The 27,891-nt window shown below is 27.9% G+C and overlaps 7 protein-coding genes and 1 long non-coding RNA gene across 8 annotated transcripts in view; 2 read left to right on the forward strand and 6 right to left on the reverse strand.

Moving 5' to 3' along the window:
• LOC141536502 (uncharacterized) overlaps positions 1 to 6,228 on the forward strand; it is a 37,726-nt gene extending 31,498 nt beyond the window's left edge. The window contains exon 16 of the mRNA XM_074257069.1: positions 5,988 to 6,228. Within this exon, the coding sequence (XP_074113170.1) occupies positions 5,988 to 6,009 (22 nt within the window). The 3' untranslated portion in view covers positions 6,010 to 6,228. The remainder of the gene's footprint in view (positions 1 to 5,987) is intronic.
• On the reverse strand, positions 1,324 to 3,372 carry LOC141536505 (odorant receptor 13a-like; the record flags this gene model as incomplete). The annotated part of the gene is made up of 7 exons (XM_074257080.1): positions 1,324 to 1,561; positions 1,637 to 1,792; positions 1,870 to 1,986; positions 2,052 to 2,151; positions 2,478 to 2,818; positions 2,885 to 3,045; positions 3,111 to 3,372. Coding segments are annotated over 7 exons (1,200 nt in total), but the record flags the coding sequence as incomplete, so codon positions are not given.
• Positions 3,358 to 5,979, reverse strand: LOC141535857 (odorant receptor 13a-like). The gene is made up of 7 exons (XM_074256017.1): positions 5,964 to 5,979; positions 5,617 to 5,874; positions 5,356 to 5,516; positions 4,938 to 5,272; positions 4,636 to 4,735; positions 4,435 to 4,560; positions 3,358 to 4,364 (listed from the first exon to the last, which is right to left on the reverse strand). Exons 1-7 carry the CDS (start codon positions 5,977 to 5,979, stop codon positions 4,152 to 4,154), a joined length of 1,209 nt encoding a protein of 402 aa, XP_074112118.1. The 3' UTR covers positions 3,358 to 4,151.
• Positions 6,229 to 6,525: 297 nt separating the features above from the next.
• On the reverse strand, positions 6,526 to 9,895 carry LOC141536504 (odorant receptor 9a-like). Its single transcript, XM_074257079.1, has 7 exons — positions 8,397 to 9,895; positions 7,674 to 7,832; positions 7,260 to 7,593; positions 7,081 to 7,180; positions 6,889 to 7,014; positions 6,669 to 6,824; positions 6,526 to 6,591 (listed from the first exon to the last, which is right to left on the reverse strand). Exons 1-7 carry the CDS (start codon positions 8,617 to 8,619, stop codon positions 6,526 to 6,528), a joined length of 1,164 nt encoding a protein of 387 aa, XP_074113180.1. The 5' UTR covers positions 8,620 to 9,895.
• A 179-nt stretch (positions 9,896 to 10,074) lies between these two features.
• Positions 10,075 to 12,606, reverse strand: LOC141536376 (uncharacterized). Its single transcript, XM_074256854.1, has 5 exons — positions 12,550 to 12,606; positions 10,868 to 11,202; positions 10,691 to 10,790; positions 10,207 to 10,362; positions 10,075 to 10,128 (listed from the first exon to the last, which is right to left on the reverse strand). Exons 1-5 carry the CDS (start codon positions 12,604 to 12,606, stop codon positions 10,075 to 10,077), a joined length of 702 nt encoding a protein of 233 aa, XP_074112955.1.
• A 309-nt stretch (positions 12,607 to 12,915) lies between these two features.
• LOC141535708 (uncharacterized) lies at positions 12,916 to 13,951 on the forward strand. The gene is made up of 3 exons (XR_012480636.1): positions 12,916 to 13,160; positions 13,417 to 13,470; positions 13,830 to 13,951. It is a non-coding gene; the product is annotated as an uncharacterized LOC141535708 (long non-coding RNA).
• Positions 13,169 to 20,519, reverse strand: LOC141535707 (uncharacterized). The gene is made up of 4 exons (XM_074255796.1): positions 20,126 to 20,519; positions 17,638 to 18,590; positions 15,092 to 16,456; positions 13,169 to 13,960 (listed from the first exon to the last, which is right to left on the reverse strand). Exons 1-4 carry the CDS (start codon positions 20,135 to 20,137, stop codon positions 13,855 to 13,857), a joined length of 2,436 nt encoding a protein of 811 aa, XP_074111897.1. The 5' UTR covers positions 20,138 to 20,519; the 3' UTR covers positions 13,169 to 13,854.
• Positions 20,520 to 24,488: 3,969 nt separating this feature from the next.
• LOC141536377 (uncharacterized) lies at positions 24,489 to 27,064 on the reverse strand. Its single transcript, XM_074256855.1, has 4 exons — positions 25,872 to 27,064; positions 25,655 to 25,765; positions 25,268 to 25,498; positions 24,489 to 25,028 (listed from the first exon to the last, which is right to left on the reverse strand). Exons 1-4 carry the CDS (start codon positions 27,062 to 27,064, stop codon positions 24,944 to 24,946), a joined length of 1,620 nt encoding a protein of 539 aa, XP_074112956.1. The 3' UTR covers positions 24,489 to 24,943.
• Positions 27,065 to 27,891: the final 827 nt, after the last annotated feature.

The raw sequence follows: 27,891 nt of genomic DNA on the forward strand, positions 1-27,891 counted from the left end.
AGATCCTCAACTTGAATAAAAAAAAAATGTTTGAGCCAAAAAAAATAATTTTGGAAGTAAAATTTTTTTTCTATGTGCATAATTATTTTAAATAGCTTACCATGTCTCTGTTTATACAAAACAATATATTTGGCGATTGCGACTATAGCAGAAACATTATATGAAAGTAAATTAACCATACTATCAATATCACCCCAAATAGTGATGATTGTTCCGGTGTGTGGTAAATAAAATACGACAACAACGAAAATAGTGTACAAATAAACTCGTAATTTTTTTAGTAAAGTAAAATTATACAGTGGCCATATTCCAAGGATACGTAAGCTTAATTCACTCCATTGACATGCATATTGAAACCCTACTGATAATTAGAAAATTTATTTTTATTTTTCGTAAAGCTTACTTGAAGACAAATAGTACTGTTTCGAACTAAAAATAATTAGAAATAAAATATATTTAATTAATTAATTAAATGCGTTTGATGAATTTAACAAAAACCGTCGGCAAAGTTTTTTTGATACAATAATTTTTGTGCAAAAAATATTTATTTAAATTATAAAAGTTTTTTTGAAATAAAAAAAATTACTTTTATCATTATCAAGAAAATGAAATTCTTTAGTTATTTTTCAATTGATTTTCATTTTCTATGCAATAGATAGCAACAGTCTTAATCTATACCTGAGGTTTTCATATTTATTGTTAGGCTGTCAAATGATTACTGGTTGCATTCTACGGTGTTATCGATCGTTTTGAAGATAGTTGTAATATTTTCAGGGTTGCGCGCATGATCGATTTATTTATTCAATTATTCCAGTAATTTTTTATATAATCACATGAAATGTGTAAGAAAATAGTTTTGTTCAAATGAAAGTTTATCACAAGATAGTAGACAAAGACACACTAGCGGAAATAGAAAACTATGATCTTATTGACGACATGTAATAGATTCATTTGATCATTCTTGTTATTGTTAAGATTTTCGTTGTTAGACCTTTATTTAATTTCTTTTAAAACTTCTTTCATTGCATGTTTGAATTAAAAATTTTAAATTGATATTAATAAAAAAAAAAATAAGAAGAAGACTTATAAGTAAAAAAAATTTTTTTTAAGTTGAATTTTAAATATTCCAAGATCTAAAATCACTAAATATACTTTTTACTCATTTTTGTTTTCTCCAACAGTCAATAGCATGGATAGGTAGCCAAATGCAGTTCTAAAAATAGGAAAAAATAAATTTCTTGAAAAGCACAAATGGTTTCAACAGTAAAAATGAAAATTTATTTTAAAAAATGTAGAAAAAAAAATTCTTAGAAAAATCGCTTGATATTGAATGAATAAAAACTGCTGAAAGATTCAGCTCGAAAAAAGGCGGGAAGTTCCAGGGATAATCTGCCGGCCAACCATTTTTCAGATTTTTTTATACATGAAACATCAATTCAAAAAATTTATTATTTTATCACATAAAAGATAGGTATAAAATTTTACATAATTGTATAATTTATAAATTGCGTACTTGAACTGCTCTAAGCATCGATAAGTAACCCATTGATGTTTTTAATAACTTCAATAGTAAAAGTAAAGAAGAATTAACAACGTGAATAGTAAAATTTGATTTAATTAGTTAAATAAAACTTACCGAAACGAATAAATTGAGTGAAAATCGGGCATATTTTCCGGCTGATATGTAAAGTGGCCGCATCGCTCGATATCCAATTAACATAAGCGATCGTGAATTTGTAGGTGAGTAATTATACCACGAACTTTCATAATAAGAAGAGCTGATTGATTTACTCTAATGATAAAAAAATTCATTCTCGTAGCTTAAAAAAATCTTTGATAAACAAAAAATTTATTTTAAGTGATATCAACCTCATTAATTAGTTGTTCTCCAATCCAACAGAAGATGAACAAATGATATAGTGTGTAGGTGTCGTAACTTAGGTAATACAAAATTTTTAAACTCGAAGCTTGGGTCTTAGCCATGCTCTAAAAAACTTTAATTTAACTTTTGTTGCTACATAAATTAGATTTTATATTAAAGCAATTCTTACTGTTAACATTGCGTATCCTTGAAAACAAAAAATTAGCGGATAGCAAATAAATTGAGGAAGAAGTACGATATTGAATGTATTTTCAATTGTATCTGCCATACTGAAATGAATAATAATTAATAGAATTATCAAAAGTGATTTATATAAACAAGTATCGTGATAATGATTTTGATAGTGAATAATTAAAAGATTACTTCCATTAGATAGCCATTGAAGGCTTTCGATAAGACTCATTAACATTAAAATCTTAACATGTTGAACTGGATTGACTAATTAGTCAATAGAATTTCATTAGCTCAATTACACGATTAATGAACATAATTTTTTGAAGAACAGTATTATGTTTATATTCTCTTATATTTAATTTAATTCCAAGTACTGAATTTTAAACTAATTAATTTGTGAAGTAATGAATGTATACTTCACCTGATAAGTTCCTCATGTCGTTTAATAATATCAGAAAATTTTTTATTAAACAAATCATGTGAAAGTGAATATTGTGATTTCAGGCCATTATGAAGATTTCGTAATCTCTTTCGAACAATAGCAAGCTGACTGCATATATGTAGAACAATTACCGCGATGAATGTATCAAATGTTCCATATATCAATGACGCTCCTGTTGTCGCTAATATTTGACAAAACCAAGTAGCTTCAAAGACATACTTTCTGGATGTATCAAACAGAAAATAACTTGGCCACATGAGATTGTTTGCTACAGTCGGAACTGATGCGTAAAGAAGGTCTTTATCTGGCTTAAGAAACATCTACAAATAAAAAAAAAAATAAGTTTATTTTTTTTATTTACAGAACAATGATTACAGATTAATTACCGTGACAAGAATATGTAGAGTCACAATCAGTGGAGCATACAGAATAGATATGAATGCCAATATTCGTCCAATTCTAGCATTACCAATCATTATTTTTAAATCAAAGTCCGAGTTATTTGCTTTCCAATCTTCGGACATTTTTTGAATTATTGATTTCAAAACTGAAATCAAAAATTAAATCAATTCTTTGTTTTGAGAATTTTTTTTAGGTTTGGACTCAACTCACCTTTTTTGTGTCTATAAATTACAATATATTTAGCGATCGCTACTAATCCAGAAACGTTGTAAGATAGTAAATTGATCATACTATCGATATCTCCAAATATTATCACGATTGTCCCAGTTTGTGGAAGATAATAAGCGAGAAGGACAAAAATAACGTAGAAATGTGCTCGAAGTTTACTTCGAGTACTATAGTGAGCGTTAGGCCATATCCCAAGGATTCGTAAACTCAATTCACTCCATTGGCAAGCATAGTTGAATCCTAATATGCAATTATGTTTTTTTTAAACAAAGTCAACTTTTTTTTTTTTAAAAGCTCTCAAAAATATTATTTTATTTAAGTAATTTAGAAAAAAAAAAAAATTAAGATTTGTTTAATTTTAGAATAAGATTTTATTTAAAAAATCATCTTAATTAATCATAAAAAAAACATTTTTTTTTGATAATTTTTTCAGGTTTCAACCCAAAAAATTTTTAAAAATAGAAATTGATAAATTTCTTCAGTTCATATTAAGTTAAAATTTTTTTCGAACAATAACATTTATTATCTCAAAGTTTCACGGGTATTTTTACCACCTAATGTATACCTGATCCTTCTATGTTCATCCTCAAGTGGTTGAGTGATAACTGTCACTTATGATACATTTTATTGATTGTTTTCAAGATTATCATACTATTCTTAACACAGTGCGCATGAATGATTCATTATTAATTACCTCACTTATTTCTTCATAAGATCATTTACATCATAAATGAAAAAAGTTTTGCTCAAATAAAACTCTGCTATAAACTGTCAGTAGTAAAAAACCTATCGAACTACCAAAATTATCCACATACTTTTTAGTCGAGTGATTAATTATAATAAATTATAAAACTACAATTCGACAATAAAAAATTGACAAATTATGCGCTTAACTTTGAATTGTATTTAAATAAAATGAATAACTCGAATTAGTTTTTTGAGCAATAAAATTTAGTTCATGTAAAAAATTTATTGTTATTATTAACACTCTAAAAGCTACTTATAATAACTCTAGACAAGAAGTTAATCCTGCTTTAAAGCTAATAACATCGATAAATAGCCAAAGGATGTCTTTACAACAGCGATAAATAAATTTCTCGAAAAAGCACAGAACGTCCCTGCCGTAAGTAGTAAAGGTCTGCGAGCACGATGACCAATGAACATTAAAGACCGTGCTTTTTGTTGTGATAATTCATACCAACGGCTGGAATAGTATGATTTCCCAATTACAGTACTCTGTATAAATAATTTTATTTTATTAAACAGAAACTTAAATTAATGTTTTGTAGTGAAAACACTTGTTTACCTCAAATGACAAAAAATCTCCGACATAACAGTAAACAAATAGATGCAAAACGGTATAAAATACGTAGACAATAGAAAATAACATTTCAAAAATAGAAATTTTTCCTGCAGTTGGATCTATGAAGCTCTAAGGCAAATTTTTTCATTAGTTTTATTAGAATAGTTGATAAATATTCATTTTTTTTTTATAAATTCTAATTACCGAGATCATTGCAAATCCTTGAAGGCAAAATGTTACGGTACATACAAACATTTGAGGCAGAAGAATTAGATTGAATGAATTTTCAATTGTTTGTGCTAGTCTGTTTTTGAAGAAAAAAAAAGACAATAAAATAGTAAAAAATTATTGGATCAAGTAAAATTGATTTGAACCAAAAATAATTTTTTTTTCTTAAAAAGCTTTTACTTCTTGATTCAAAAGATATAATTCTTGGTCAAAAATTATATTCTTGGTTAAAGATTTTTTCTCTAAAATCAAGAGAATTTTTTTATCAGTGTACTTACTTGTTTATTTCTTCGTGATGCTCAACAATTTTTGAAAACTTATGCAAGTAGTCTTTTAAGTCATTTTTAACGTCATCGTTAATAAGATTCTTTAACGAAACTCCTACGACTCTCAATTGCCCGCAAATATGGAGCACCATTGCGGAGACAAATGTATCAAAAGCTGCGTATGCTGTCATGGAAAAAATTGTGGCAAAGCATTGTGCTATCCATGAAGTTATGAAGAATATCATTAGTCTTGAGTTATAAGGCAGGTATCCAGGGTAAAGTAACCGAGGATCCGACAACCGGGAATCTAAATTAGTTTGTTTTATCAATTGCTTACCGATCCAAACCTAGAATTATAAAAAAAAAAATTTGATATAACACATGGACAACTCAGTTAATTATTAATTAGCTGTGATGGTAAATTACTGACCTTGAAAAACACAAATGCAATAAAAAGAGAATTGGTAATTATAGTAGAAACTACTGAAATAATTCGACTAATTTTAGCAGTCTCAAGCATCACTGTATATTCTTCTTTATTTCTCACTTCACCCCAATCTCTTGCCATCATATCGATTGCTACTCTCAACACTCGAAAAAAATGTTAAATTTATTAATAAGTTAAAAAAAAATAATTACAGGAATATTATCAATATTTTTTAGTAAAATATACAAATTTAACTGACTTTACCTTTTCTGTAACGACGAAAAATGATAATTTTAATTATTGCGATAAATATTGGTCCGTTAATAGAAAGACTCTCAATGACAGCGTTCATATTACCCCAATTAAGGTAAGCTAATGTTGATTGAGGTAAATAAATAGTCAAAAATATCAACGAAGCGCCAAACCAAGCTTTTAATTTAGTTATATATCCGTCATTTGCTTCTGGCCAGAGTCCCACAAATTTTAAACTAGCTTGATTGAACGCAATTGCAAACTTGAAATCTTTTTAGATAAAAAGTATTACTTAATTACAATATAAATTTTCTGTATGCTTTATTAAGATTATTTAGGTGCACAAAATTTAAAAATACCCTGGCTATATTCCATTTTTTCAGATGGATGTCCGGCAGCTACTGAGAGAGCATCGACTGAAAATACTAAGTTATACCCGGGAAGAAGAAGCTTTAAAATTTAAAGGAAAAGTATCGATCTATAAAATAATTGAGGTAAACTTAATTCAACCATCTGTCGAATATACCTCGTGAGTAGTTGCGCGTTGTTAAGTACCTAGCGAATTCTTTTTTTGTCATTTAATGTACGCTTAAAAAAAATTTAGTTTTTTTTTTTTTTTTTTTTTTTTTCCGAAAAAAATAACTTTTAATTCATTTTTAAGAGTGAGAGAAAACCTTTTTTATATAAAAAAATCATTTAAGAAAAATTCAAACATGTACTTAATAAATAAATTATTAATTAATAGTTTAAAAAATATTTCACGAAGAAACTTTAATTTTTTTTTTGTATTAAATAACTTTAAACTTATGAAATTATGTATGGTGTATAAGCAAGAGCAGTTAATGGACCATTTCAATACACGGAAAATTAATTTCTAAGGTAATTTTATTGGATTATATAAATATTTATTATTTAAGGATTTTACGAAGGGTTTCCTTTTTTAACTGCTAGTAACATAGATAAGTACCCGAAGCTGGTTTTCAGAACCTAGAAACAGTAACTAATTTAATAAAAATGAAAAATAATGAATAATTTTTGATTAAAAAAAATAATACTCGACTCACTACAAGAAATAAATTTCTCGAAAACGCACAAAATTTTCCGGCTGTTATTTTCAAAGGTCTTCGGGCGCGATGTCCAACGAACATCAATGACCGTGATTTGTCTACAGATAAATTATACCAATTTCCTTTGTAATATGTTTCACCAATTCGTGAACTCTAACAAAGAAAATAGTTATAGCTTAAATTTGATAAAGTCACTTGAAGAAGAAAATTAAATTACCTCAAATGATAAATAACCACCAACGTAGCAATAAACAAATAGATGTAAAACGGTATAAAATACGTATACAATTGAAAATAACATTTCAAGAACAGATACTTTTCCAGCCAATGGATTAATGAAACTCTGTGCCAAATAATTTGATTAGTTTTATAGATTAATTTAAATATTAATAATTAATTTTATAATTACCGAGATCATTGCAAATCCTTGAAAACAAAAAGTAGTAGTGCAAATAATCATTTGTGGAAGAAGTATGGAACTGAATGAGTCTTCAATTACTTTAGCTAATCTTGATGATTGGATCGTAAGATTAGTTTTCTAATAAACTTTTTAAAATATTTCTAATTGAAGTATTGAAAAAATCTCACTCGTTTAGTTTTTCGTGTCGTTCAACAATTATTGAAAATTCGCTCCAAAACTTCCTTGGATTATTTTTCGTGTTCTCATTAATAAGCTTCCTCAACGCTATGCCAACGACTGCCAATTGACCGCAAATATGGAGCACTATACACGACATAAATGTATCGAAAACAGCGTATGCAGTCATTGAAAAAAATGTCGCTATCAGTTGTGCTATCCATGTAGGAACAAAAAATCTTATTTTTTTTGTATCGTAAGGAAAGTACGCGGGGTGAAGTAGTCCTACTGATAATCGAGGATCTAGGTCCGTTCGTTTTGACATTTCATTGCCTTCCCATATCTACAATCAATGCAAGTTCATTATATTAACTCAAAATATAATTATCATTGCCGTGTATGAATTATAATAAATCAACTTTCCTTAAAAAATATATATGCCACAAAAAGGCTATTAGTGATCGCGGTTGAGATTACGGAAATAGCTCGACTTATTTTAGCAGTTTTAAGCATAACTGCAAATTCTTCATCACTTCTTGAAACACTCCAATCTTTTTCTATCACATTGATAACTCTTTGCAATACTAAAAAAAAAAAAAAAAATTAAGAATTTTAATTTTATATTATGTTATACATTTTTTTACTTTTCTTTGAAAAGAAAGGTACACAGTAAAAAATTTTGTGTCATTGCGTTAAAAAATTTTGTGTTAAATATTTAACACTTTTATGTGTAAATTTAATATTTATTGTGTTAAATTAATCGAAAAAGTGTTAAATATTTAATATAAAAATTTTTAACACAAAATTTTTTACTGTGTAACTATGAAAATAATAAAAAAATTTTTTTCTCTTTCTATGTAAGGTAAAAATCCCAATTATTGACACTGGCCTAGTTGTTTGACACTTGCAATTTTATTCTGATTAAAAAAATAAAATATTCTCAAAAAACCAATTATCTCAAAATTTATAATTCAAAAATTATATTTATTAATTTATCAGAGTTGATTTGATTTTTTTTAATTAAAATAAAATTGCAAGTGTCAATAACTGGGTCCTTTGCCTTTTGTAAATAAAATTTTAAGTTAGAGTTTTCTTCTTAATATCAGCAATCTTTAAATTGTTAAAAATAAAATTTATTCTTAATTCACCTTTTCTGTTGTACCGAAAAATAATAATCTTAACAATTGTAATCAATACTGGCCCGTTTATTGAAAGACATTCAATGACAGCATCCATATTACCCCAATAACAATACACACTAGCTGATTGCGGAAGATAAATTATCAGTATTATCAAACAGGCACTAAACCAGCCCTTTAGTTTGTTAATTACTCCATCGTCGGGTTCAGGCCAAAGACCAACAATTTTCATACTTGTTCGGTTCCAGGCGATTGCATACTTCAAACCTTTCGTGTTTAAAGTAATGTTATAATAATAATCAATGATAAATTTTATTTTGATATCATATTTTTACAAGAACTTAGGAAATTACCTTTGCTGTTTTCCATTAATGCTGTCTCAACGACAATCGAAGTGTAAATGACGAGGTAATCGTTAAAAATCTAAACACGGAAACCGCGCAATACTGAACAGTTTAAAAGTTGAATTAAAAAATCATGGTACCATGAGATAATTGGCGAGCCGATATGTTCGACCATCTGTCGAATTGAATTGCTAAATTGTCGGTGGGCAGTAAAATAACTCAATAAGAAAAAAAAATGAAAAAAAAACTTTATGATATTTGAGGGGACTTTAAATGCTAGTATAAATCAATAAAGTGGATAAATATTACTTATTTTATAAATATATGTATTTGCAATAACTAAAAAGTAAGAAATTACTATTTGAAATATTTAAAAAACTTTTTTTTTTCAGTTGTCTAAATTTTTTAGTATCAAAAATTTTTTAACAAATCAATCGAGTTAAAAATAAATTTTTTAAATTCAATTATTATTCAATATTAATATTGTGGTACTTACTAATATAACGATAAGTATAGAAATGTAAAATCGTATGAACCATGTGTGCAACAATAAACATTATTTCAAGAACTGATAAGTCGTTATTCGTGCTATCAACCAAGTTCTGAAAACGCCAAATTTATTTATAGTATTGATCTATTGCATCAATTATTCCTTTAATTAATTTGTCTGTTCCAATAACTAAACCATTAGCGACAGCTTCTTCGTGAGAGTTAAGTATCAATTAAATAAAAATGAAACACTGAAAAATTTGAAGATATCGAAAAAAGGAAAAATAAATATCAATAGCAGTAGAACAAAGTAATGTAGGATAAAAATATGCGAGGTATCAATGATAAACAAGATAAGGCCCCGACGAAGCGTAGGAACAAACCATTCGACGTCGGAGACCGTACATGTACTTAAGCGAATTTTCGAAAATGAAAAAAGTTGAAAAAAAAAGAAAACCAGAAGAGTAGGAGATTTAAAAAAATTAGTTGAAGATATATGTGACTGCATGATACGAAATAATTCCTATTTTAATGGTTCGTAAAATTTATTCACTATTTAAATTTTCAACCAGATGATTGTTATATTTTTTTTTTTATTGAAATTTAATTCTTCTTCTTAAAATCACAAACAGTAGATAATTTTTTGTGAGTATAAAAAATAAATGAATAATTTGATCAAAAATAAATTTTATTGATTTGTTGAAGAAAAAAGTATAAAAATATATCAAAACTTATTTGTTTGCATACTGTAATGTATCAAAAACATTTTAATACATGCAACTAAGCTAAGTGACATAACATTTTATACACAAATTAAATTTTTAACACTAGAATTACTATAAAAAATTAATAACTTATTGTTTTATCGTCAAAAGCATTGACAAATATCCAAAAGAAGTCTTTAAAATCTGAAAGAGTTATCGCTAATAAAAAAAGCTGGTTGATATAAAATTTATTGCAAAGAAATGTTATAAATTTTTACTCACAACAAGAAAAAGATGTCTTGAGAATGCGCAAAATTTCCCAGCTGTTATAACAAGAGGCTTGTAAGTACGAAAATTAATAAGTATCAATAATTGAGCTTCTCTGAAAGGTAAGTTGTACCATTTGCTTTCATAACACCATTGATTTACTGACATACTCTAAATACAAAATGTTAGTAAAATTTTTTTGGATGAAAAAAATTTCCAAATGTTTCAGCCTTTTGTAAATTATTTAACTTGAAAAGACTGACTTCTGATCTAGACTTACATTGTGAGATAAGCAATCACCAATATAACAATAAATAAAAAGATGAATAAGAGTGTAAATCATATATGAACTAAAAAACATCATTTCAAGAATCGACATATCATTACTTTTGTTGTCAATCAAACTCTGAAAACTCATTTAATTTTTGTAATAAAATATTTTTTACTTTAAAAAAAATTACTGCACAAAAAATAGTTTTTTCATTCATCTGTTACTTACTGAAGCTAAAACGTATCCTTGAAAACAAAATGCTAAAGTGCATACAAGCATTTGAGGGAGTAAAATAATGCAAAAAGAATTATCGATCAATTTAATCAAACTTAAAAAAATTGATTTAAAAATTATTTCATCGCTTAATCAATAAAACACAAAAAATGATTTTTTTAATTATCTTACTGGTTTAGCTCTTCGTGACGTTTTATGATTCGTCTAAAATTCTTTCGAAATAGATATAAATTTTCTGAATTTGTTTTGTCAATAAGATTTTTTAGCGATATTCCAACAACTGTTAATTGGCCACAAATATGTAACAAAATCATTGACAAGAAACTATCGAAGGATGCGTAGGCAGTTGTTGAGAAGTATGTCGTGAAACACTGAACAGCCCAAGTAGGCAAATAATATTTATATTCTCTAGTAGAGTAAGGTAAATACGCTGTATAGAGAAGATTAAAAACTAAATTTGAATCGTTAATTGTTTGTTCTTTCTTCATTTTTAATGCCAGCCAAATCTGAAATTTAACTCGTATTATTTAATAATCTAACTATCCATTTGTATTATTTCATTCATTTTCATTAACCTTAAATAAGAAATATGCAATAATAGTAATGTTGATGAGAAAAACAGAAATAATTGAAATTATTCTGCTCAGTTTCGCCATTTTTATCATCGATAATTTTTCTTCTTTTTTTCTCGCAACCGCCCAATCTTTAGCAACTGAATCGATCAATATCTGCATTTCTGAAATCATGAATCACGTAGTTAGAAAAAATTATTAAGCAAAATAAATTAAACTTACAACCTTACAATCACCTTGTGATTGCCGTGATTTGTGAATTATAAATAGAATAGATAATATAGATTACCTTTTTTATAATAATAAAAAATGACGAATTTCATCAGAGCGATAATAAGTGGAATAATGATGGATAGACATTCAATAACGGCGTCCATATTTCCCCAAAGTGGATAAACACTTGCTGTCAGTGGAATCCATATAAAAATTAACACACAAAAAAAGGAAAACCATATTTTGTATTTCATAATTCCTTTGCTAGACTTCAATGGCCACGCACCGATAAAATTAAGCATGAGTGGATTCCAACCCACAGCATAGGAAAATCCTGATAAAGTTTTTTTTTTTCAATAAAATATTTTTATAAAATTTTTTTTAATTATCGGGTAATAAGTACCTTCATTGTAATCGTCCATTGACGTTTTACTAATGATAGATGAATAAAAACTAAAGTTCTACTTGATGAAATACCAAAAATTATTGATTATTAACTTCCACGGCGAAAGAAGAAATGCATCAATAATACACGATGCAATAAGATAATCTCTCTTGTGTAGATCCGTTTAATTTGTAAAGTTTTAAAGTTTCGATCGAAAACTTATATACAGGAAAAAATTATTTGTGCAAAATTCTCTCTCGTTTTTGCTGCCATATGTTACGTTTTTACTTGGGGGAAAAAAAAATCTTTCATAGAAATAAATTAGTGAAAGTAAAAAATACGTTAATTGATGTTGGAAATACTTGATTTTTTTTTAAGGAAAACTCATTAGTGTTACAGTCTATTTAGTGTTTAGAAAGCTTCAATTTTGTTTAAAACAATGACAAGCAGTTTACGAGTATGATATAGTTCATAAATAATTTTTATCTGCTAAATTTGAAAAAAAAAAAAAAAAATAAAATGTGAAAATTTTAAAAGATCTAAGTGATTGTTGGTATAATCATTGTTAAATCAATGTAATAAAATGTTTTTGATGATCATACCCTATCTTATAATCAACTGTAATCACGCAACATTAGCATGGAAGTCAAACTATTGAAGAGTGTTGTCATGGAGGAAATTACCTCATTATCGTGACGAGTTGAATCAAGTAGGCAAGTAGAACTTTGATGCTTTCTCATGACATGTAATGGATAATGTAAACACACGAGTATGAAAACTAATTAATATACCTAAATGCAAATTTTATTGTTTTCTTATTTTTACTGTTAAATTTTATTTTTTTCAATATATACTTATTAAATGAATGCATTTTATAGCTTCTTTAATTTAAGAACACAGAAAGAAAAAAAAGTCTTGAGTCAAGATTAAATTTTCTTGAACATTTTTTGGCAACGTTTTATTTTCTTTCTGATTAATTTTACGGTATTAATTACAAGTAAATACTTTCTTTCAGTTTCTGAAGAATTCGATTTTTAAATGAAGAAACATCTAACTTGATACATTTAAAGTTGTAAACTACTTTTTGTAAAAATCAGCAAGAATTTGATTGATAACAAAAAAAAAAAAAATTTATTTAATAATAACTCGTGTAATTGCACATAATTATTATAAATTACTCCTAAGAATCTTTAATACACGACTATTAAGGGTATCTCATATTAAAACCGTAATAAAAAGCAGCATGTTTTAATTTCAAGGATGATGGAAAAATAATATTCAGTTTAATAAGAATGTAAGTAATAAAAAGTTATTTTATTATACATTTTTAACAATTATACTTACAAAGTAAAATATATATATATATATATTTTTTTTTATAAATAGATTAATTTTTATGAGATTTTAAATTTAATCGGATCCCAGATTTTAAATATTTTATACAAAGAATGTTCATTAAAATTATCTGTGAAGTTTAAAAACCCCCATCATATAATTGCAATGAATATATTACATTTATAATCATGATAATTTATTTTAAATAAATTCAGGTTCGGCCAATTATAAGCGACAGTACTTTGATGAAGTATTTTACGGTATTGATTGTGAGTATAAATTACATAAAAATAATAATTATAATAAACAAAAAATTTTAAAAAACAAATACATTTCTTTCATACTATATTTGTTATTTTAAATAATTAAATAGAGAACTAAACATTTTCATATAATTTTTTACAGTCTCTTATTGAATAAATATTTATGTTTTATAAAATCGTATGAAAAATAAATAACTTAATTTTTCATACGACAGCCTCGTAAACGCCGTCAATTATAAATATTATTATTATAGACATTATTTTCATTATTTTATAATAAATAATAAAAAATAAACTAGATTTCACATAAATAAAACCTTAAGTAACGTATTAATTTTTTTAAGTATTACTTCGATTAATTTCAGATGGCTAATAAATAACATTATCGGCTTACGCCGCAGGGCAGGCGAATCGTGAACAGTCATGTCTCCTGACGGCTTCCATGACCTCCTGGAAATGGTGAGACACCTGCTGTGTAGCCTCGGGCTGCATTACCCTATGAAAATAAAACAATAGTGTAGAATTTAATTGACAAGACGGAGAAGAAATTTTTAAAAAATTGCACAACTTTGTTGTAAATTATTAAAAGTACAGCGGTTTAGAAAGCGTTGAAAGGGTGTCAACAAATTATTATTGTAATTTATAATAACTGTTTGTACACATTGTCATCGGTTAATAATATAAATAGTAATTCTTAATAATGAAATTACTTTAATTATATAGCACTTAAAAATAATTTTATTTAATCAACGTTAATTTGTTAAGTCGACAAATAGTTGCATGTTTACGCAGCGAAAAAGACAGTAAAATAAAAAAAGTTCAATTATTCGACGTGTGAAAATATTAATAAAAATTTTTTTATTTTATTTTATGGGAAAATATTGTTATTATGTCGAATAAAGTGATGTTTACTGATAGTTTATTCATATTATTCATGACAATACAATTGTAAATTGTATTACCGTGAAACTATGCTAAGAGGTAAAAGTTTAATCAAGAATGCCGAGCCATTGATGTGTATGAGCGAAAGCCAAAGAAGAAAGTTCGTATAGAATTCTATATAATGTTAACCGTACAAGTTAAGCCAGATATATTGTTAATTATATCGATAATTAAATCATACGCATATTAACGTTAATATTAATATCGTATATATTTTTTAAAGTAATATTATTACGTCAATATTTTTTTCTATGGTCATTTATTTAAGCTAATTCTATTTTTTTCATTTAATAAATTTTTTAAAAAATCACTTTTGTAAACTTTCGCTCAACTTTCAAAGTACTTTTTTTTTTTTATTAACACATTTGTAAGCTAGAAAAAATTTTTTAATTTCTGCGGCTTTATGTATTAGCAATATATCAATAAATTGTTTCAAGAAGAAATTTATAAAAAAATTTTTCATGAAAATTTATGAAGTAATGCGTGAGTAATTTTAATTCTTAAATTTAAATTATGCAGAATATATTTTATTCGACAAGTAAATTTATAATTCAAGCAATTTTTTAAAGATATTTATAAAAATTTGTTTTTCAGTGTCCAATTTCTAAACCGTTAGAAATGAAAATACCATAACTGAAAAATATTTAAAACAAGTAAAAAATGGATAATAAATAAAATAACTTACTGTCTAAATAGCGATTCAATTTTCTTCTCCATGACCAAGCTAGAGTCATGTCCTCTCTGAAGCATAGCTTCGCAGAACATTTTTTTAGCGCATGGCGTGTAAGACCAGTCACCATGAACTAGCGTAACAGCAACTTGATCATCGTCATCAAGTGTTTGTAGGACATTATCGACATCTTCTTCCCGAATACTGCGTGTTGGTCTTGCTTTACCATCATTCAATTCATTAATTGCATCCTCACTGTTGCCCCGAAGAGGAACATCAATTTCTACAATGTCACTAATTGAATCAGGTCCAGTTCTTCTCAATCTCTGATTAATAGCATCCATCACGTCTTCATTAAAATTTTTATAATCTCCAATCAGAGGATCCAAACTTCTCTTCCTTCTAGCTTTTATATTAATATCTTCCCCGCTAGCTCGTTCTTCGATCAAAAAACCACCATCAAGTTCCCGAGAATTAGCTTGATGATTGGTATTCTCAGAGACTTTTGAGTTGTCGGGATAGTAAATATTTGAAACATCTCCTGTATTAGCAGCATCTCTTGAAAGCGCTCTTTGGTATTCATCGAGTGTTTGTCCATCTTCATTGGAACGTCTCAGCATGTCAACATCAAGGTAACGACCTACAGCCACGGCACCAATTCCCAAGGCAGCACCGGAGGCAACAAGTCCAAGTGCGGGAATTAAAATTGACGAGCCCGAAGCAACTGTTCCTACTTTGTCTTGCGCTTCATAATTATTGGTACCTCTTGAGAGTCCTAAGTTCTGTGAAATTTTATGTGTCGCTTCAACCAGGGGATCAATCACTGGCTTAGTCAGTTGCGAAACCCTTTCAACCCCAGTGGAGAATTGATTTTTAAGTTTTTCCGAAATCTTTATCCAAAACGGCGGCTCAACGTGCTGCTTCAAGCCGTAAAATTGATGATTCGGATAATAATTTCTCGTGTTGTATGAATCAACAATATTTTTGTCATTCAATACGTATTTCTTCTTATTACGTTGCTCGGTAAATGAATTCTGATTGTCCGGAAAGTTATCCGGGCGCTTCTTTTCACTTTTTAAAATCTTAGCCGGCTGAACTCCGAGCTCTGGATGTGCGTACTGAAGAACTGGAGCACGCGCGCCAGGCTTCAATACCAATGGGGCTATTTTTTGACTTTCTGGCGCGTACATCTGGGAAATAGGGTAGCTTTGAGTATTTTCTGGATGCAACATACGCTTCTGTATATTTGAACGGTAGTTGTCATTTCGTGCCTCGTAGATTTCAGCCTTCAATGCAGCACTGCGGTGACTGGCTGGGTCCCATTCTAGGTAAACATTGCGCTGGTGATAATGATCGTCGTCATCGTAGTTGCGGCCGTACCTGCGAATCCAGAGTTCCGGGGTTAACGCCTGTTGATGGCTCGTGCTGTTCGAAACAACGTTTCACGTCTGTCTGTCTGTCCTTTTGTGCTCAGGCATTCATTATTTCAACTCAATAATCGTTACTTTATTCTATTCTCTCATACAATAATTATAACGGCTATTATTCTATTTATTTTTAATTCTGAAAACCGTCACGCTGGTTATAATTATTGCATAACTCTTTCATCATTTTTGTGTTTAAAAACGTGATAATTGTCAAGAATACAGCTCACTTTGAAAGTACCGTCGTTTTTTAGAATTTTGTTCCATTAAAAAGTTACTATTATATCGTCATTTCTTATCTATTATTACTGTTAAATTTTAATAATAAAATAAAGTCATTTTTTTTATTGGCCAGTATAAAAAATGACTATTTTAATAAATTGGAGAAAATTATTATTTTGACTGAACTTAAGATTATTTCTAAAAATTATAAGTAATTTTTAAATTCAATTGTGGATAAAAAAATTTTTCAAATTTTTTCGATACTAAATTAATAAAAAAAAAAAAAAAAAAAAATAATATATATATATATATATATATATATATATATATATATATATATATATATATATATATATATATATATATATATATATATATATATATATATACTTGGAATTTAATTATTTCGCAGAAAAATTTTGATTACAAAAAAAATTTTTTTTTAAATCTTTTTCAAACTCTAAAAATATTCTATTAAGTTAAAGATTTTAATCTCACTGAGCTTTCACTCGGAATCAATGGATTCGAAATGTCATTCAAGAATCAGCTAACATTAAAAAATGACAATTTTTTTTCTTCTTAACTTATTCATAAATAAATAACTTCATTCAAGATATTTTAATCCTTTACTGTCGCTTTAAACTTAAAATTCCAAAGATACCAAAAAGACAATGCGCTTTTAAAATCAAAGATAGAACTTTGTATTTTTTAAAATAGTTATATCATCAATTACACTAGACTTTTTTTTACTAAAAAAGACTATTAACTTTTTTGTAAAGTTATTTTTTAAGTGAAATATATTTCGTCGAAAAGTGAGGTGTTTTCATCAACGATTTCAGTAAATAATAAAGTAACATTCATCGTGTTGACAAGTTAAATAAACTAAATAATAAACATAAAAAAAAAAAAATTTACCTGCGATTAACATCTTGGAAAAATCGTTCGAATCTCTGTTTCTCAACTTTATTATCCAAGTAAGACTTGGTTGTAGATTCATCATCAACATTAGTAGCAACAGTACCCAATACTAATTTATTATTAATCACTCTAGCATTTCTCCATGTCTGTATTTTATCAATTGGTTCATCTGGAACACGTTTACCGTGAATAACTGGAGTGCCGTCGGGATCCAGAGTCATAGGCATCCTGTGTGGCATGGACTTGACATTTATCGCCGACCTCACAGTTACCTCTGGCGGTACATTTTTACCGTCCCGATTTTTCATTAAATTAGCACCGATATTAGTGCGCGTTGACAATTGGGGCACATGTGCGACAAATGAAGACGCGGTATCTTCAGATTTTTCTTTTCTATCTTTGAAATTACGTGCCAGTACCAAACTACTGTAGTTAGTACGTTTCTCGGTAGTCGGTTTAACGTTTGATGATAAAGGTTTCCAATTTAAATAACTTTCTGGTGTTGATGGTAAGTTTAAGGCTTTTCCATCGACATCTAAGGGGGTCCAGCTTCCGTAATCCATCTTCCTGTCACTGCTCTGGGAGGTCTGGGTCTCAGGTTTCACGTACGTTAGCTCATTCTTGCTAACTTTCTCTTCACTATTCGTCTCATTTACATCAGTAACATTTTCGGCATTTATTCCTTTGGAATCATTTGAACGTGATAAAGAAGATGAAAACACTGAAGATGATGTTTCGGTAATTGGATTGGAAATATTCTTAAAAGCTTCTGACTTTTCCCGACGTTTTACTATCAACGTTGCGACATTTCCTTCAGCGATACGGACTTTTAACTCTTCTGTCTGCCCTGGAAGACTTCTCGACACCTTTAACATTGTTCTAGTGTAACTTGGCTTAGGTACTTGAGCAATCACCGGTAATAAACTCGCCGCCAAGATTAAAATCGTTATCTGTAAGATAAAAAAAATATTTTAATTCAATACACACTTTCATTTTATTTTATTTTACGAGTTTCTTTTTTTATAATAATAATAATGATCATTCTTAGCTTTAATTCAATTGGAATATGCGTGATTAGTTTTTATAATTCTGTTAATTCGGTTAAATTATATGTGATGCATATGCATATTCTCCAGCTCTTTCTCTTGCGTACACTCGAAAAAAAAAAAAAAAAAAAAAAAAACCCTAAGTTCTTTGCATTTAGAATGATTACTTTTCGAAAGTTTTAATTTATAACAATAATTTAATCATTTTCTCACAAGCTCACATTTATAATAAATTGCTATCGAATGATAGAAATAAAATTACATTGTTAAATTATAGCGAATGTCTGTCATTGTTAGAATTACCGGCTATTAAGTTTAAATATAGAACAATTAAATGTCTAATATATAATGCGGTATACTCATTTCATTAAATAATAATGTATGGATACATATATAAAATAAGTTAGTAGATCATAAGACGTCAAAACGAAGCATCAGAGAAATTTAATAGCTTTTATATAGAAATGCATTTTATTTGTTCTTAATTCTATTTACATTTGGTCAAATTAATGCTTTTGTTTTTTTTTTCTTCTCATAATGATATTCATCAGATTAGAAATTTTATTGACACTTGATAGGTCACTTTCTAGTGATGTGATAGGTATAGATGTAAATATTAAAAAAAATACTTTCAATAACTTGTGAAGATAATTTTTTTTAATTATTTCGGATTATTATCGCAGTAAAATAGCTATTTAGTTTCATTGTTATTTATCAGTTCTTCAGTAAATTACAATATAAAAATAATTTTCCGATTTGTCAAAATTCTCAATTTTTAAACTAGAAAGTTAATGGCAAAAATTTGTTGGGAAGAAAATTTGATTTAGAAGAAAAAAAATTTTGGATTGAAATTCGCAAGTTGTCTTTCTAAAATGATTTTTTTTCTCCAAAAATTTTTTTTTTCAACCAGAAATTAATTACTATGAAAAAAATTTGAATTTCTTCAGCTAAGAAATTAAATTTTTGAAAAATTTCAAAAATTAATTTGTTATTACAGCAATGCACATTTTTTTCAAAAGCAATTTTTTCTCTCAGTATACTCTGAAAATTTTTGAAAAAAAAAATTGAATTTTCATTTTTCTAAAATTTCTACTTTCGCAATTTTTTAGAATTTCTTCATGATAGTTTTTTTTTTTTCATTAAAAATAATTGTCAAATATTTATCAGCTTCAGTATCAAGAATTTTTCTAATTACAGAAAAAAAGTTCTGAACAAATAATTGATAGCAAACCTTTGAAAAGTAACAATTGAAAAAGAAGACTACCGGAAGTGAAGAAATAAAAGAATTATTATTAATACCCGCGAACCGTGAATCACGTACACCCACATAGATATCACATATTCACTAAATTTCCGCTCTATATAAATTTCAGTAAACATTAATTGCAATGGAATTAATCAGGTAATTATTTAACTTAAATAATAAAAAATAAAATTACCTGTAGCTTCATTTTGTTTATGGTGTTTTTAAAATATTAATTGGAATAAATTAATAAATATAAGCTTGTAAAATCATGGCACGTTGCGTCCTCAATGAAAAACACAGGCACTTTGACTGGACAATCAGTCGTGACGTTGGGGTACGTGTTAAAGTTGCACACGGAAACCAACAAACTTGTCTGGCACCTGTTGACTCCTGGGCAATCCTCACGAGACTGACGGCAATCGGTTCTGTTGGCTCCTCATGTCGTATTGTGGTAGTTCTCTCTGACCCACTTACTCTTGTATTGGCTCTTTGCGTGTTGTGTCTGATATACCTTCTGTTGTTTCCTCTCTTATGTATAATACTGAATACTTAGAGTTTATAGAGTTTGTCTAAAGACTGGGACTTGAGAGCCAAGACATTGCTCGATTTTACTTAAAACAAGATACATCTAAGCTTTATGGATTAACAGTAAACATATGAGACCCATTCAGTTATTGTTGATGGGAAAAATGTCATATAACATTAAAAATGATAATAAAAAATACGGTTATATAAATTGAACAATGCCACTTTACACCAACCAAACCGTTACATCTGTCAAGGTTGCCATGTAATATCAATTTGTCATTTTTATATATTACTTACTTTATTTTCTATTTTACTGAAATCGGCCAATATTTGATTTGGTTTATCAATTAAATTAATTATTCTAAAATAAATGGACATTTTATCATTTTTATAAGTTTTTAAAAATACAAACTGTCATAAAAAAAATTGTAAAAAATTCTGAATGTAGAAATTAAAAAAATCTATTAATGCAAATTTTTTAAATATTTTTTTATAATAAATTATTAGATAAAAAAAAATTTCAGATAGTAGCTAGTATACTCCAGATTACAATGAATATAATCTGGATTATAATTAGTATAATCCAGATATCACGCATTATAATCTGGATTACAATGAGTATAATCCAGATATCACTGAGTATAATCTGGGATGATATCCAGTGTTATCTTGTTCTTTCCATGTAATTTGAGTTCTAAAAAAAAATATTTCAAAAAAATTTGCATTAATAATTTTCAAAATTTTTACAAGTCAATTTTTCGTTAATTTTCTTCATGATAAATGATTAAAAAAAAAAAAAAATTGTCAGCTGTCTGTCGATTTCAGTAAAATATTTTAATTTATTTATTTTTTTTTTTTTTTTTTTGTTTTCAGTGAGAATAATTATTTTTAAGTAACGCGAGACAACCTGGAGCCGGCTTATCTGAAAATAAATGTGGTTGAAGTGATAAAATGACAAAACAGCGTGAAAAAATATGCTTACATATTAATAATAGCAAAGGTTTCACCGATCTTGCTCACGGGCAAGTTTAACACTAATTTATCCTCTAATTAACTCTTCAATAAGACAAGACAAGATAGTTCATTTAGTTGTACATATAATCCCATTTTTCGGATTACTGATCGCTGTCTATTTGGGTGGCTATGTCCATCAGATCTCATATACTCAATCTTTTAAAATATAAACGCGTGCGAAAGACTCACCTGTCGACACCACTACATAACGCAACACATATTTATATATATATATATATATATATATATATATATATATATATATATATATATATATATATATATATATATATATATATATATATATATATATATATATATATATATATATATATATATATATATATATATATATATATATATATGTAGAACTTTTTATGATGAAGAATGACAAAGAAGAAGAATATAATAAGGATAGTTCAGAGACCTCGAGTGAAAGTTTTAGTGTGATGATACCTATGACGATGCTCACTGACCCCATACAGATGTTTAAATTTAATCTGTTGAATTAAATAATTAGTATTTACATTCATAATTTTAAATTTATGTATCTTTTTGATATATGAATCAAATGGTTGAAATTCTAAGAAATTATTAATGGATTACATTACACATAGTAAGTATTATGAATGTGATTTATATTTTATTTGAAGAAGAAAGTAATAGCGTTGCATGTAAAAGATGATACATTGTATCAGGATTAGAATAATTCTTATTTATATATAAATTCATTTTTTTTTTCAGGCTACAGAGTTATGTAAAAACTTTGTTGAATAATTTTTTAGTGAATGAAAGCTATGAATAAGAAAGAGAGATTGTGTTACAAAAAATTGATAGCGTTTTTTATTTTTTTAATGAAGAAAGAAAACGTAACTTTCGTGAACAATCAGATCAGTGGGTGAATTAAAATTTTATATGAAAATAAATGAATTATCATACATAGTCGTGACTAATGTGCTTTGTCACGGTCAATTGATCGTGATACTTGATAAGTACTTTAAAAAATATACGCTTGCTTAAATAATAATAACTCCAATAGTAACAAGTATGACAACTCAATTAATATCCTTAATAGTTACTAATTGTTAATAAATAACTATCTAATTTGATCGATTACTTTTTAGTTTAAAATACAATATTTTCTTGTAAGTATTACACGCTACTTTTTTTCTTAATTACTGTTTTAAATTAAACATTCGTTATTTATTATTGGCTATAAATTTAGGAATACACTGCAGAGTTTTTTTTAAATGAAAATTTTATTTATTTACAATTTAAATAAATATTCTTAACTAAAGTAATTTTAAGCTTGAAAATAATTTTTTTTACGGTGGAATTTGCCATTGTTAAATGAATGAAAGATCAACAATGAATTACAGGTACACCTTGATCATTTAGCAATCTGATGTCCTTTTAAAGCGACACATTCAAAATTGCGATAAAAATTTATACAAGACAATCACCTACGTGTTTCATCACTTTCAATTGATCATCAAGGACTGTTTAATTTTTTATTTCTTGCCTATTGTTCAAATGAAATGAAAGCTTACTCTTTTCCTTGACACATCGAACTCGCGGTTTGTAATCAATTTTTATAACTTTATAAGTTTATTCGTTGACATTTATTTGTCATACATATTTTATTAAGTTAAAGATGAAGAAAACTATTTAAAAACGCGTAAATATTTTCTTTTTTTCTGTCATGCTTGTAATTATCTTAAGTAATTAAAAAAAAAAAAAAAATGTACAATGAATCTTCATTACAATCCTCATTAAAGTTATTATTTCATACTAAATAATTCTTAACCTTGACTAATTGTAATGTACTTTCAAAAAATAAAATTTAATACCTATTAAAATACATATCATGAGGAAGTAATTTATTTTTATATTTGTGAAGAAAACATTTATTTTATTCACACAATCAACCTTTTTACTCATTTCTTTATTCGATACAAGTGAAAACTATCAGATGACCCGAAAAATTCAATTCAACTGAATTATCTCAAAAAATTTTTTTACACTATAATTTTTTACTCGTCATAATTATCGATATGTCTTCTTTCTAAAAAAAAAAAAAAAAAAAAAAAAAAACTCATGCTCATAATCATACTTAAAATTTTTTTACACGTGAGAAATTATTCGAGAAGAAATCATTGTTTCCTGAATATTAATTGAAAATTTTTAATTTTTAATTTACATGTAAAAAAAAAATGCCTATACGATACACCAGGATTATTTTCAATGCTTATAATTATAATTGATATTTTATTGCCAATAAATCCAAAATACTATGAGACAAATATCATAAAAATAAATATGTTTCTTTTATAGAAAAGATGCTGAGAATATCTGAATCAGCTTATGACGTAGGTGAAAAGCATTCGTGTGGCCTAAACCAGCAATGAAAAATATTAACGATCGTATACTTAGGAGATCAAAATATTAGTATTTAATATTATACATTAAATTATTTTGAAATAAAATTAAAAAGAAAAAAAAATTATTGATGATATGTAAACATTGGTGAAAACAGAGATTAAAACTCGTCTGGGAATTTTCTACTGCCGACTAATCGCGTGGACCGGTTCCGTAGTCAGATACTTTGGAATTTTTCATTTAAGTGGGGCTTAAATCGCTCGTGTTTCCAGTCATCTTGACTTTCTAACATATGATTAATCATATTAATTCTTACAATAGAATCGAATTTAAAAAACTGAAAACAGTAATTACAATTATTTAAAATATTTATGTATTCGTAAAAGTATGATATTAAAAAAAATAGTAATAACAGTTTGATAAAATAATTATTGATAATTAGTATTTAAAAAATGATAGACTATGTGTAATAATTACTTAATGAAATAATTAAATCGATTATCAGAGAGTAAGGTGAGAAATAATTTGTATTTGACCTGGACATCCGGTCTCATCCTGAGAGGTCACAAGTGTATTTATACATATATATATTTAAATATGTTTATATACACTAATACACCAGCGAGATGGGATAATCGAGCTCGTCTTGCGATGCGGATAAGTGAGAACGAATTCTCAGGCCACACTGGCACACAAGTCTGACCCACTTGCAACTACTTTCACTGGCGCTCGAGCCAACAGAAAAAAAATAAGATTAAAAAATAACTAAGATAAAAAAGAGATAAAAGTATGAGAAAGAAAGAGTAAGTATGATAAAAGAGAAATGAATGGGACATAAAAGGGTTTTTCCTATTTAACACTTTTAGTTTAACTTTATCTAACATATTTTTTTTTTTTTTAACTACTATTTTATACCATAGACTTGTACTTTCACACACAAACTTACTAGTACAATCATATAATGTTTATTTGTACAGTAATTTAGAAAAGCAATTTACGAAATTCCACATTTGGTGACACTCCTAGAAATTAAGTCAATAAAAATTCTATCGACAACTTTTTTTTTTTCTTCATTTGTTTGTTTCCTTTTTTAGCATTTTATAAAACTACAATCTTTTTTTTTTACTGCGGCAACTATTTCTTCCAACTCATTACTTTTTGCTTCTTCAGTTGACCTGAAAAAAAAAAAAAAATAATAATAAAATTTAATTAAAACTCTCGATAGATATGCATCCATATCTACAATTATTGAATGCCAATAATTTGCAAGAAATTTTTATCGAGCTACAAAGTAATAATTTTATATGTATAATTTACTTCTTCCAATTAGCCAAGTATGTTAAAAAAAAAAAAATTAAGACTAATCTAGATTTCTAAATAAATTGCAAATAAATACAATTAAAAAATACAATACTTGATTGTTAAATTCCAAAGAAGACTACTGAGTAAATCAGTACTTTTATCAGCTCCACGTAATATAATTTCACATATTGATTTATCTTCGCATGTTTTATTGTATTCATAATCGGCATTTTTATTTTTATTTTCTTTGTAGTCTTCTTCTTCATCGAAACTTTCTAGCGATGTTTTATGCTCAAGTGGAAGATGAATGGCCCGCAATTTCGATAATACAATATTTGGCTGCCTGATAAAAATAAAATTATTGTCGTGATTTTAACCATGTATAATAATAATAATTATAATAAATAAAATATGTACTCATAAATATAAACATAAATATAAATATATTGATAAAAAAAAAAAAAAAAAAACGTTTTAAGTAATTTGTTATTCATCTTACGAAGTATTGCCATCAATCTTAACGACATTGGGTGGTTTAAGTGCAGCAATAAGAAGCCCAAGAGGTAAAAAGGCACCGATCAGATGAATAATCTTGTTCCAAGGTGAAATTCTATAAGTATATATCAAACGTGTGTTGTATTATATCAGCATAACATACAATTCATTAATCGTCATCATAAATTTTAAAATACAGTTTAGCAAAAAAATATTATTACTGTTTCTGCTGTGGCGCTATGGCATATCCGTATCCGTGATTGGGATACTGTACTTCTGTAGCCTGTTCCTGGGGGTAGTAATATTTATAAGGAAACTTTCGAGTCCGGGTAAATGAGGTCTCACGGTGTGAACTCAAATAAACAACAGCCTCCGGCTTATCAATTACGACTTCCGGATGCATGTGTCCAGGATTTTGCAGATAGTACTGATGATAGTAAGGATTCATTTCCGGCTTTTCTAGCCCAGTACTTTCAGGAACAACGTACTGGTACTGATAGTGATACGGTGGATCCGCTGGAGTGTGTTGAGTTTGTTTCGAATAATTCACCTCCAAAGCCGGCTCTGGCAGACTGTAGTGATAGTGACTGTGATGATTATTATTCCAATTCGGGTGTCTTTCATCATTGTCTGGAAAAAATTGATGGTAAGAAGAAGTCTCTGGACCCTTGGGAGTTTCTTGAACCAACTGGTGATGGTTTACTTCTTGATCAGGACTGTGATTTGCAACATAATGAGCTTCTTGGTTTGCTTGATTCTCCTGCGGATTTTTGTCTGGTTTATCTTGAGAAGAAATTTCCTGACCGGGCTGACTGTGGCTTAAATTGACATCTTCTATCGGTGCCGGAGGATGTAAAACCACGTAGCCTTCATCTTGAATTTCATGGTACGAGTTATCATCATCTTCACCTTCAGAAGAGCTAGGAACACCAGCGCTGTCCGGTTGCGGCTGCTGGTCATTCTGCTTTCTCTGGTAATCGTAAATAAACTTGATCCGCTGCTTTGCCGGCCGTTGGAGAGACACCACAGTTTCAGCTTTCACTGGACTCTCATAGGGAACTATTTTTCTACGAGAAATTCCAGACTTTGATGATAAAGAGCTGGCAGTTGCTAATGGAAATTTTATTCTGTTTCCAACTGTACTCGTTGCCACTTCTTCTGGTTCTATTGCACCCAAATGCTCACTAGGTCGAAAATCACTGTCCTTTTCAGCTACCGACGATTTGAAAACTTTTTTTGAAGATTCACTTTTCAGAAAACTGTTATTTGCAACATTGAGCTTAACGTCGGTAGAATTCAATGCGGGAAGAAAAGGTTCAGACACTTGGGATCGATTTGACGCTGGGTGAAGATTTTCGATGCATTTAAGACCGTTGAAAAACACAAAAAGTAGCATAACTGGTAAACGATTCATACTTTAAATTGTTTAAAATATTTTTACAATTAACAAAACATTAGTCTTCTTTTAAAAACGCGAATTTATTTTAATTAGTAATAATGATAATAATTTTCATAAATATGTAAAATGCACGTGTAAAATTGAGTTATTAAAAAAAAAAAAAAAGACCGTCCTGCTGTCATTAGATGAACTTATAAACTAAACTGTGTCTTGTGTTCTCGCGCATCTTTATTCTTCATGAAGTAGTGGTTTCTAAAAAGCGTGAAGACACATAATGCCTCTTAATCGTCGTCCACTCAAGTTGTCTAGTTGGAAAAATAGTAAATTTACGTTTACAACCATTACATGTGGCCAGCAGTCATCAGTCTTCCGTTAAAGACATTTAGTTCCAGTAGTTGACAATACCTTTAGTATCACTCAGTATATCTTAACATATATATAGTTAAAAGAAGAAATAACTAGATAAAAAAAACAAGAAAATTAAGAAAACAACAACAACAACAACAACAAAAACAAAAAATTAGCTACTTTTTAGAATCGAGTGTTAAGGAAATGATTTTCGTTAGATAGGAAACGGGACAAGTGGTCATCAAACACTTGGAACCAGGTCAACTCTACTAAATTTCGCTAGAAAGTTTTTTGTTATTGTTATTATCAGTTTTAATAATTTCAAAATGTGAAATATGCTCTCTTTGTTTCAATACTTTTAATTTTTTGTTGGAGATGGGTGGATTTTTTTTTATCAACTATAATCGATATCGATCGGCAGACTCGAGCAAAGAAGAGGCATAGCCATTTCGCTTACGTTAATAAAGATCCTTTTCTTATTGCAATCGCAGCAT

The sequence above is a fragment of the Cotesia typhae genome, unplaced genomic scaffold, assembly GCF_013202065.1.
Source record: "Cotesia typhae breed Kobodo isofemale line unplaced genomic scaffold, CoteBio_Ctyphae scaffold_152, whole genome shotgun sequence".
NCBI lineage: Eukaryota > Metazoa > Arthropoda > Insecta > Hymenoptera > Braconidae > Cotesia > Cotesia typhae.

Excerpts from the sequence above, each read along its gene's own strand:
- LOC141536376 (XM_074256854.1), bottom strand. The coding sequence starts at position 12,606 with ATGAGAAAGCATCAAAGTTCTACTTGCCTACTTGATTCAACTCGTCAC. Across the intron at positions 11,203-12,549 it reads CAACTCGTCACGATAATGAG|ATTTGGCTGGCATTAAAAAT; the intron begins GTAATTTCCTCC and ends GTTAAATTTCAG. Across the intron at positions 10,791-10,867 it reads CGTCACGAAGAGCTAAACCA|TTTGATTAAATTGATCGATA; the intron begins GTAAGATAATTA and ends AATTTTTTTAAG.
- LOC141536377 (XM_074256855.1), bottom strand. The coding sequence starts at position 27,064 with ATGAATCGTTTACCAGTTATGCTACTTTTTGTGTTTTTCAACGGTCTT. Across the intron at positions 25,499-25,654 it reads AAGATTGATGGCAATACTTC|GCAGCCAAATATTGTATTAT; the intron begins GTAAGATGAATA and ends TATTTTTATCAG. Across the intron at positions 25,029-25,267 it reads CTTTGGAATTTAACAATCAA|GTCAACTGAAGAAGCAAAAA; the intron begins GTATTGTATTTT and ends TTTTTTTTTCAG.
- LOC141535707 (XM_074255796.1), bottom strand. Across the intron at positions 16,457-17,637 it reads TTCCAAGATGTTAATCGCAG|GTACGGCCGCAACTACGATG; the intron begins GTAAATTTTTTT and ends CTGGATTCGCAG. Across the intron at positions 13,961-15,091 it reads ATTGAATCGCTATTTAGACA|GGTAATGCAGCCCGAGGCTA; the intron begins GTAAGTTATTTT and ends TTATTTTCATAG.
- LOC141536504 (XM_074257079.1), bottom strand. The coding sequence starts at position 8,619 with ATGAAAATTGTTGGTCTTTGGCCTGAACCCGACGATGGAGTAATTAAC. Across the intron at positions 7,833-8,396 it reads TTTTCGGTACAACAGAAAAG|TATTGCAAAGAGTTATCAAT; the intron begins GTGAATTAAGAA and ends TTTTTTTTTTAG. Across the intron at positions 6,825-6,888 it reads GTGGTTATTTATCATTTGAG|AGTTCACGAATTGGTGAAAC; the intron begins GTAATTTAATTT and ends TTTCTTTGTTAG.
- LOC141535857 (XM_074256017.1), bottom strand. Across the intron at positions 5,517-5,616 it reads TTTTCGTCGTTACAGAAAAG|TGTTGAGAGTAGCAATCGAT; the intron begins GTAAAGTCAGTT and ends ATTTTTTTCGAG. Across the intron at positions 4,561-4,635 it reads AAGGATTTGCAATGATCTCG|AGCTTCATAGATCCAACTGC; the intron begins GTAATTAGAATT and ends AATTTGCCTTAG.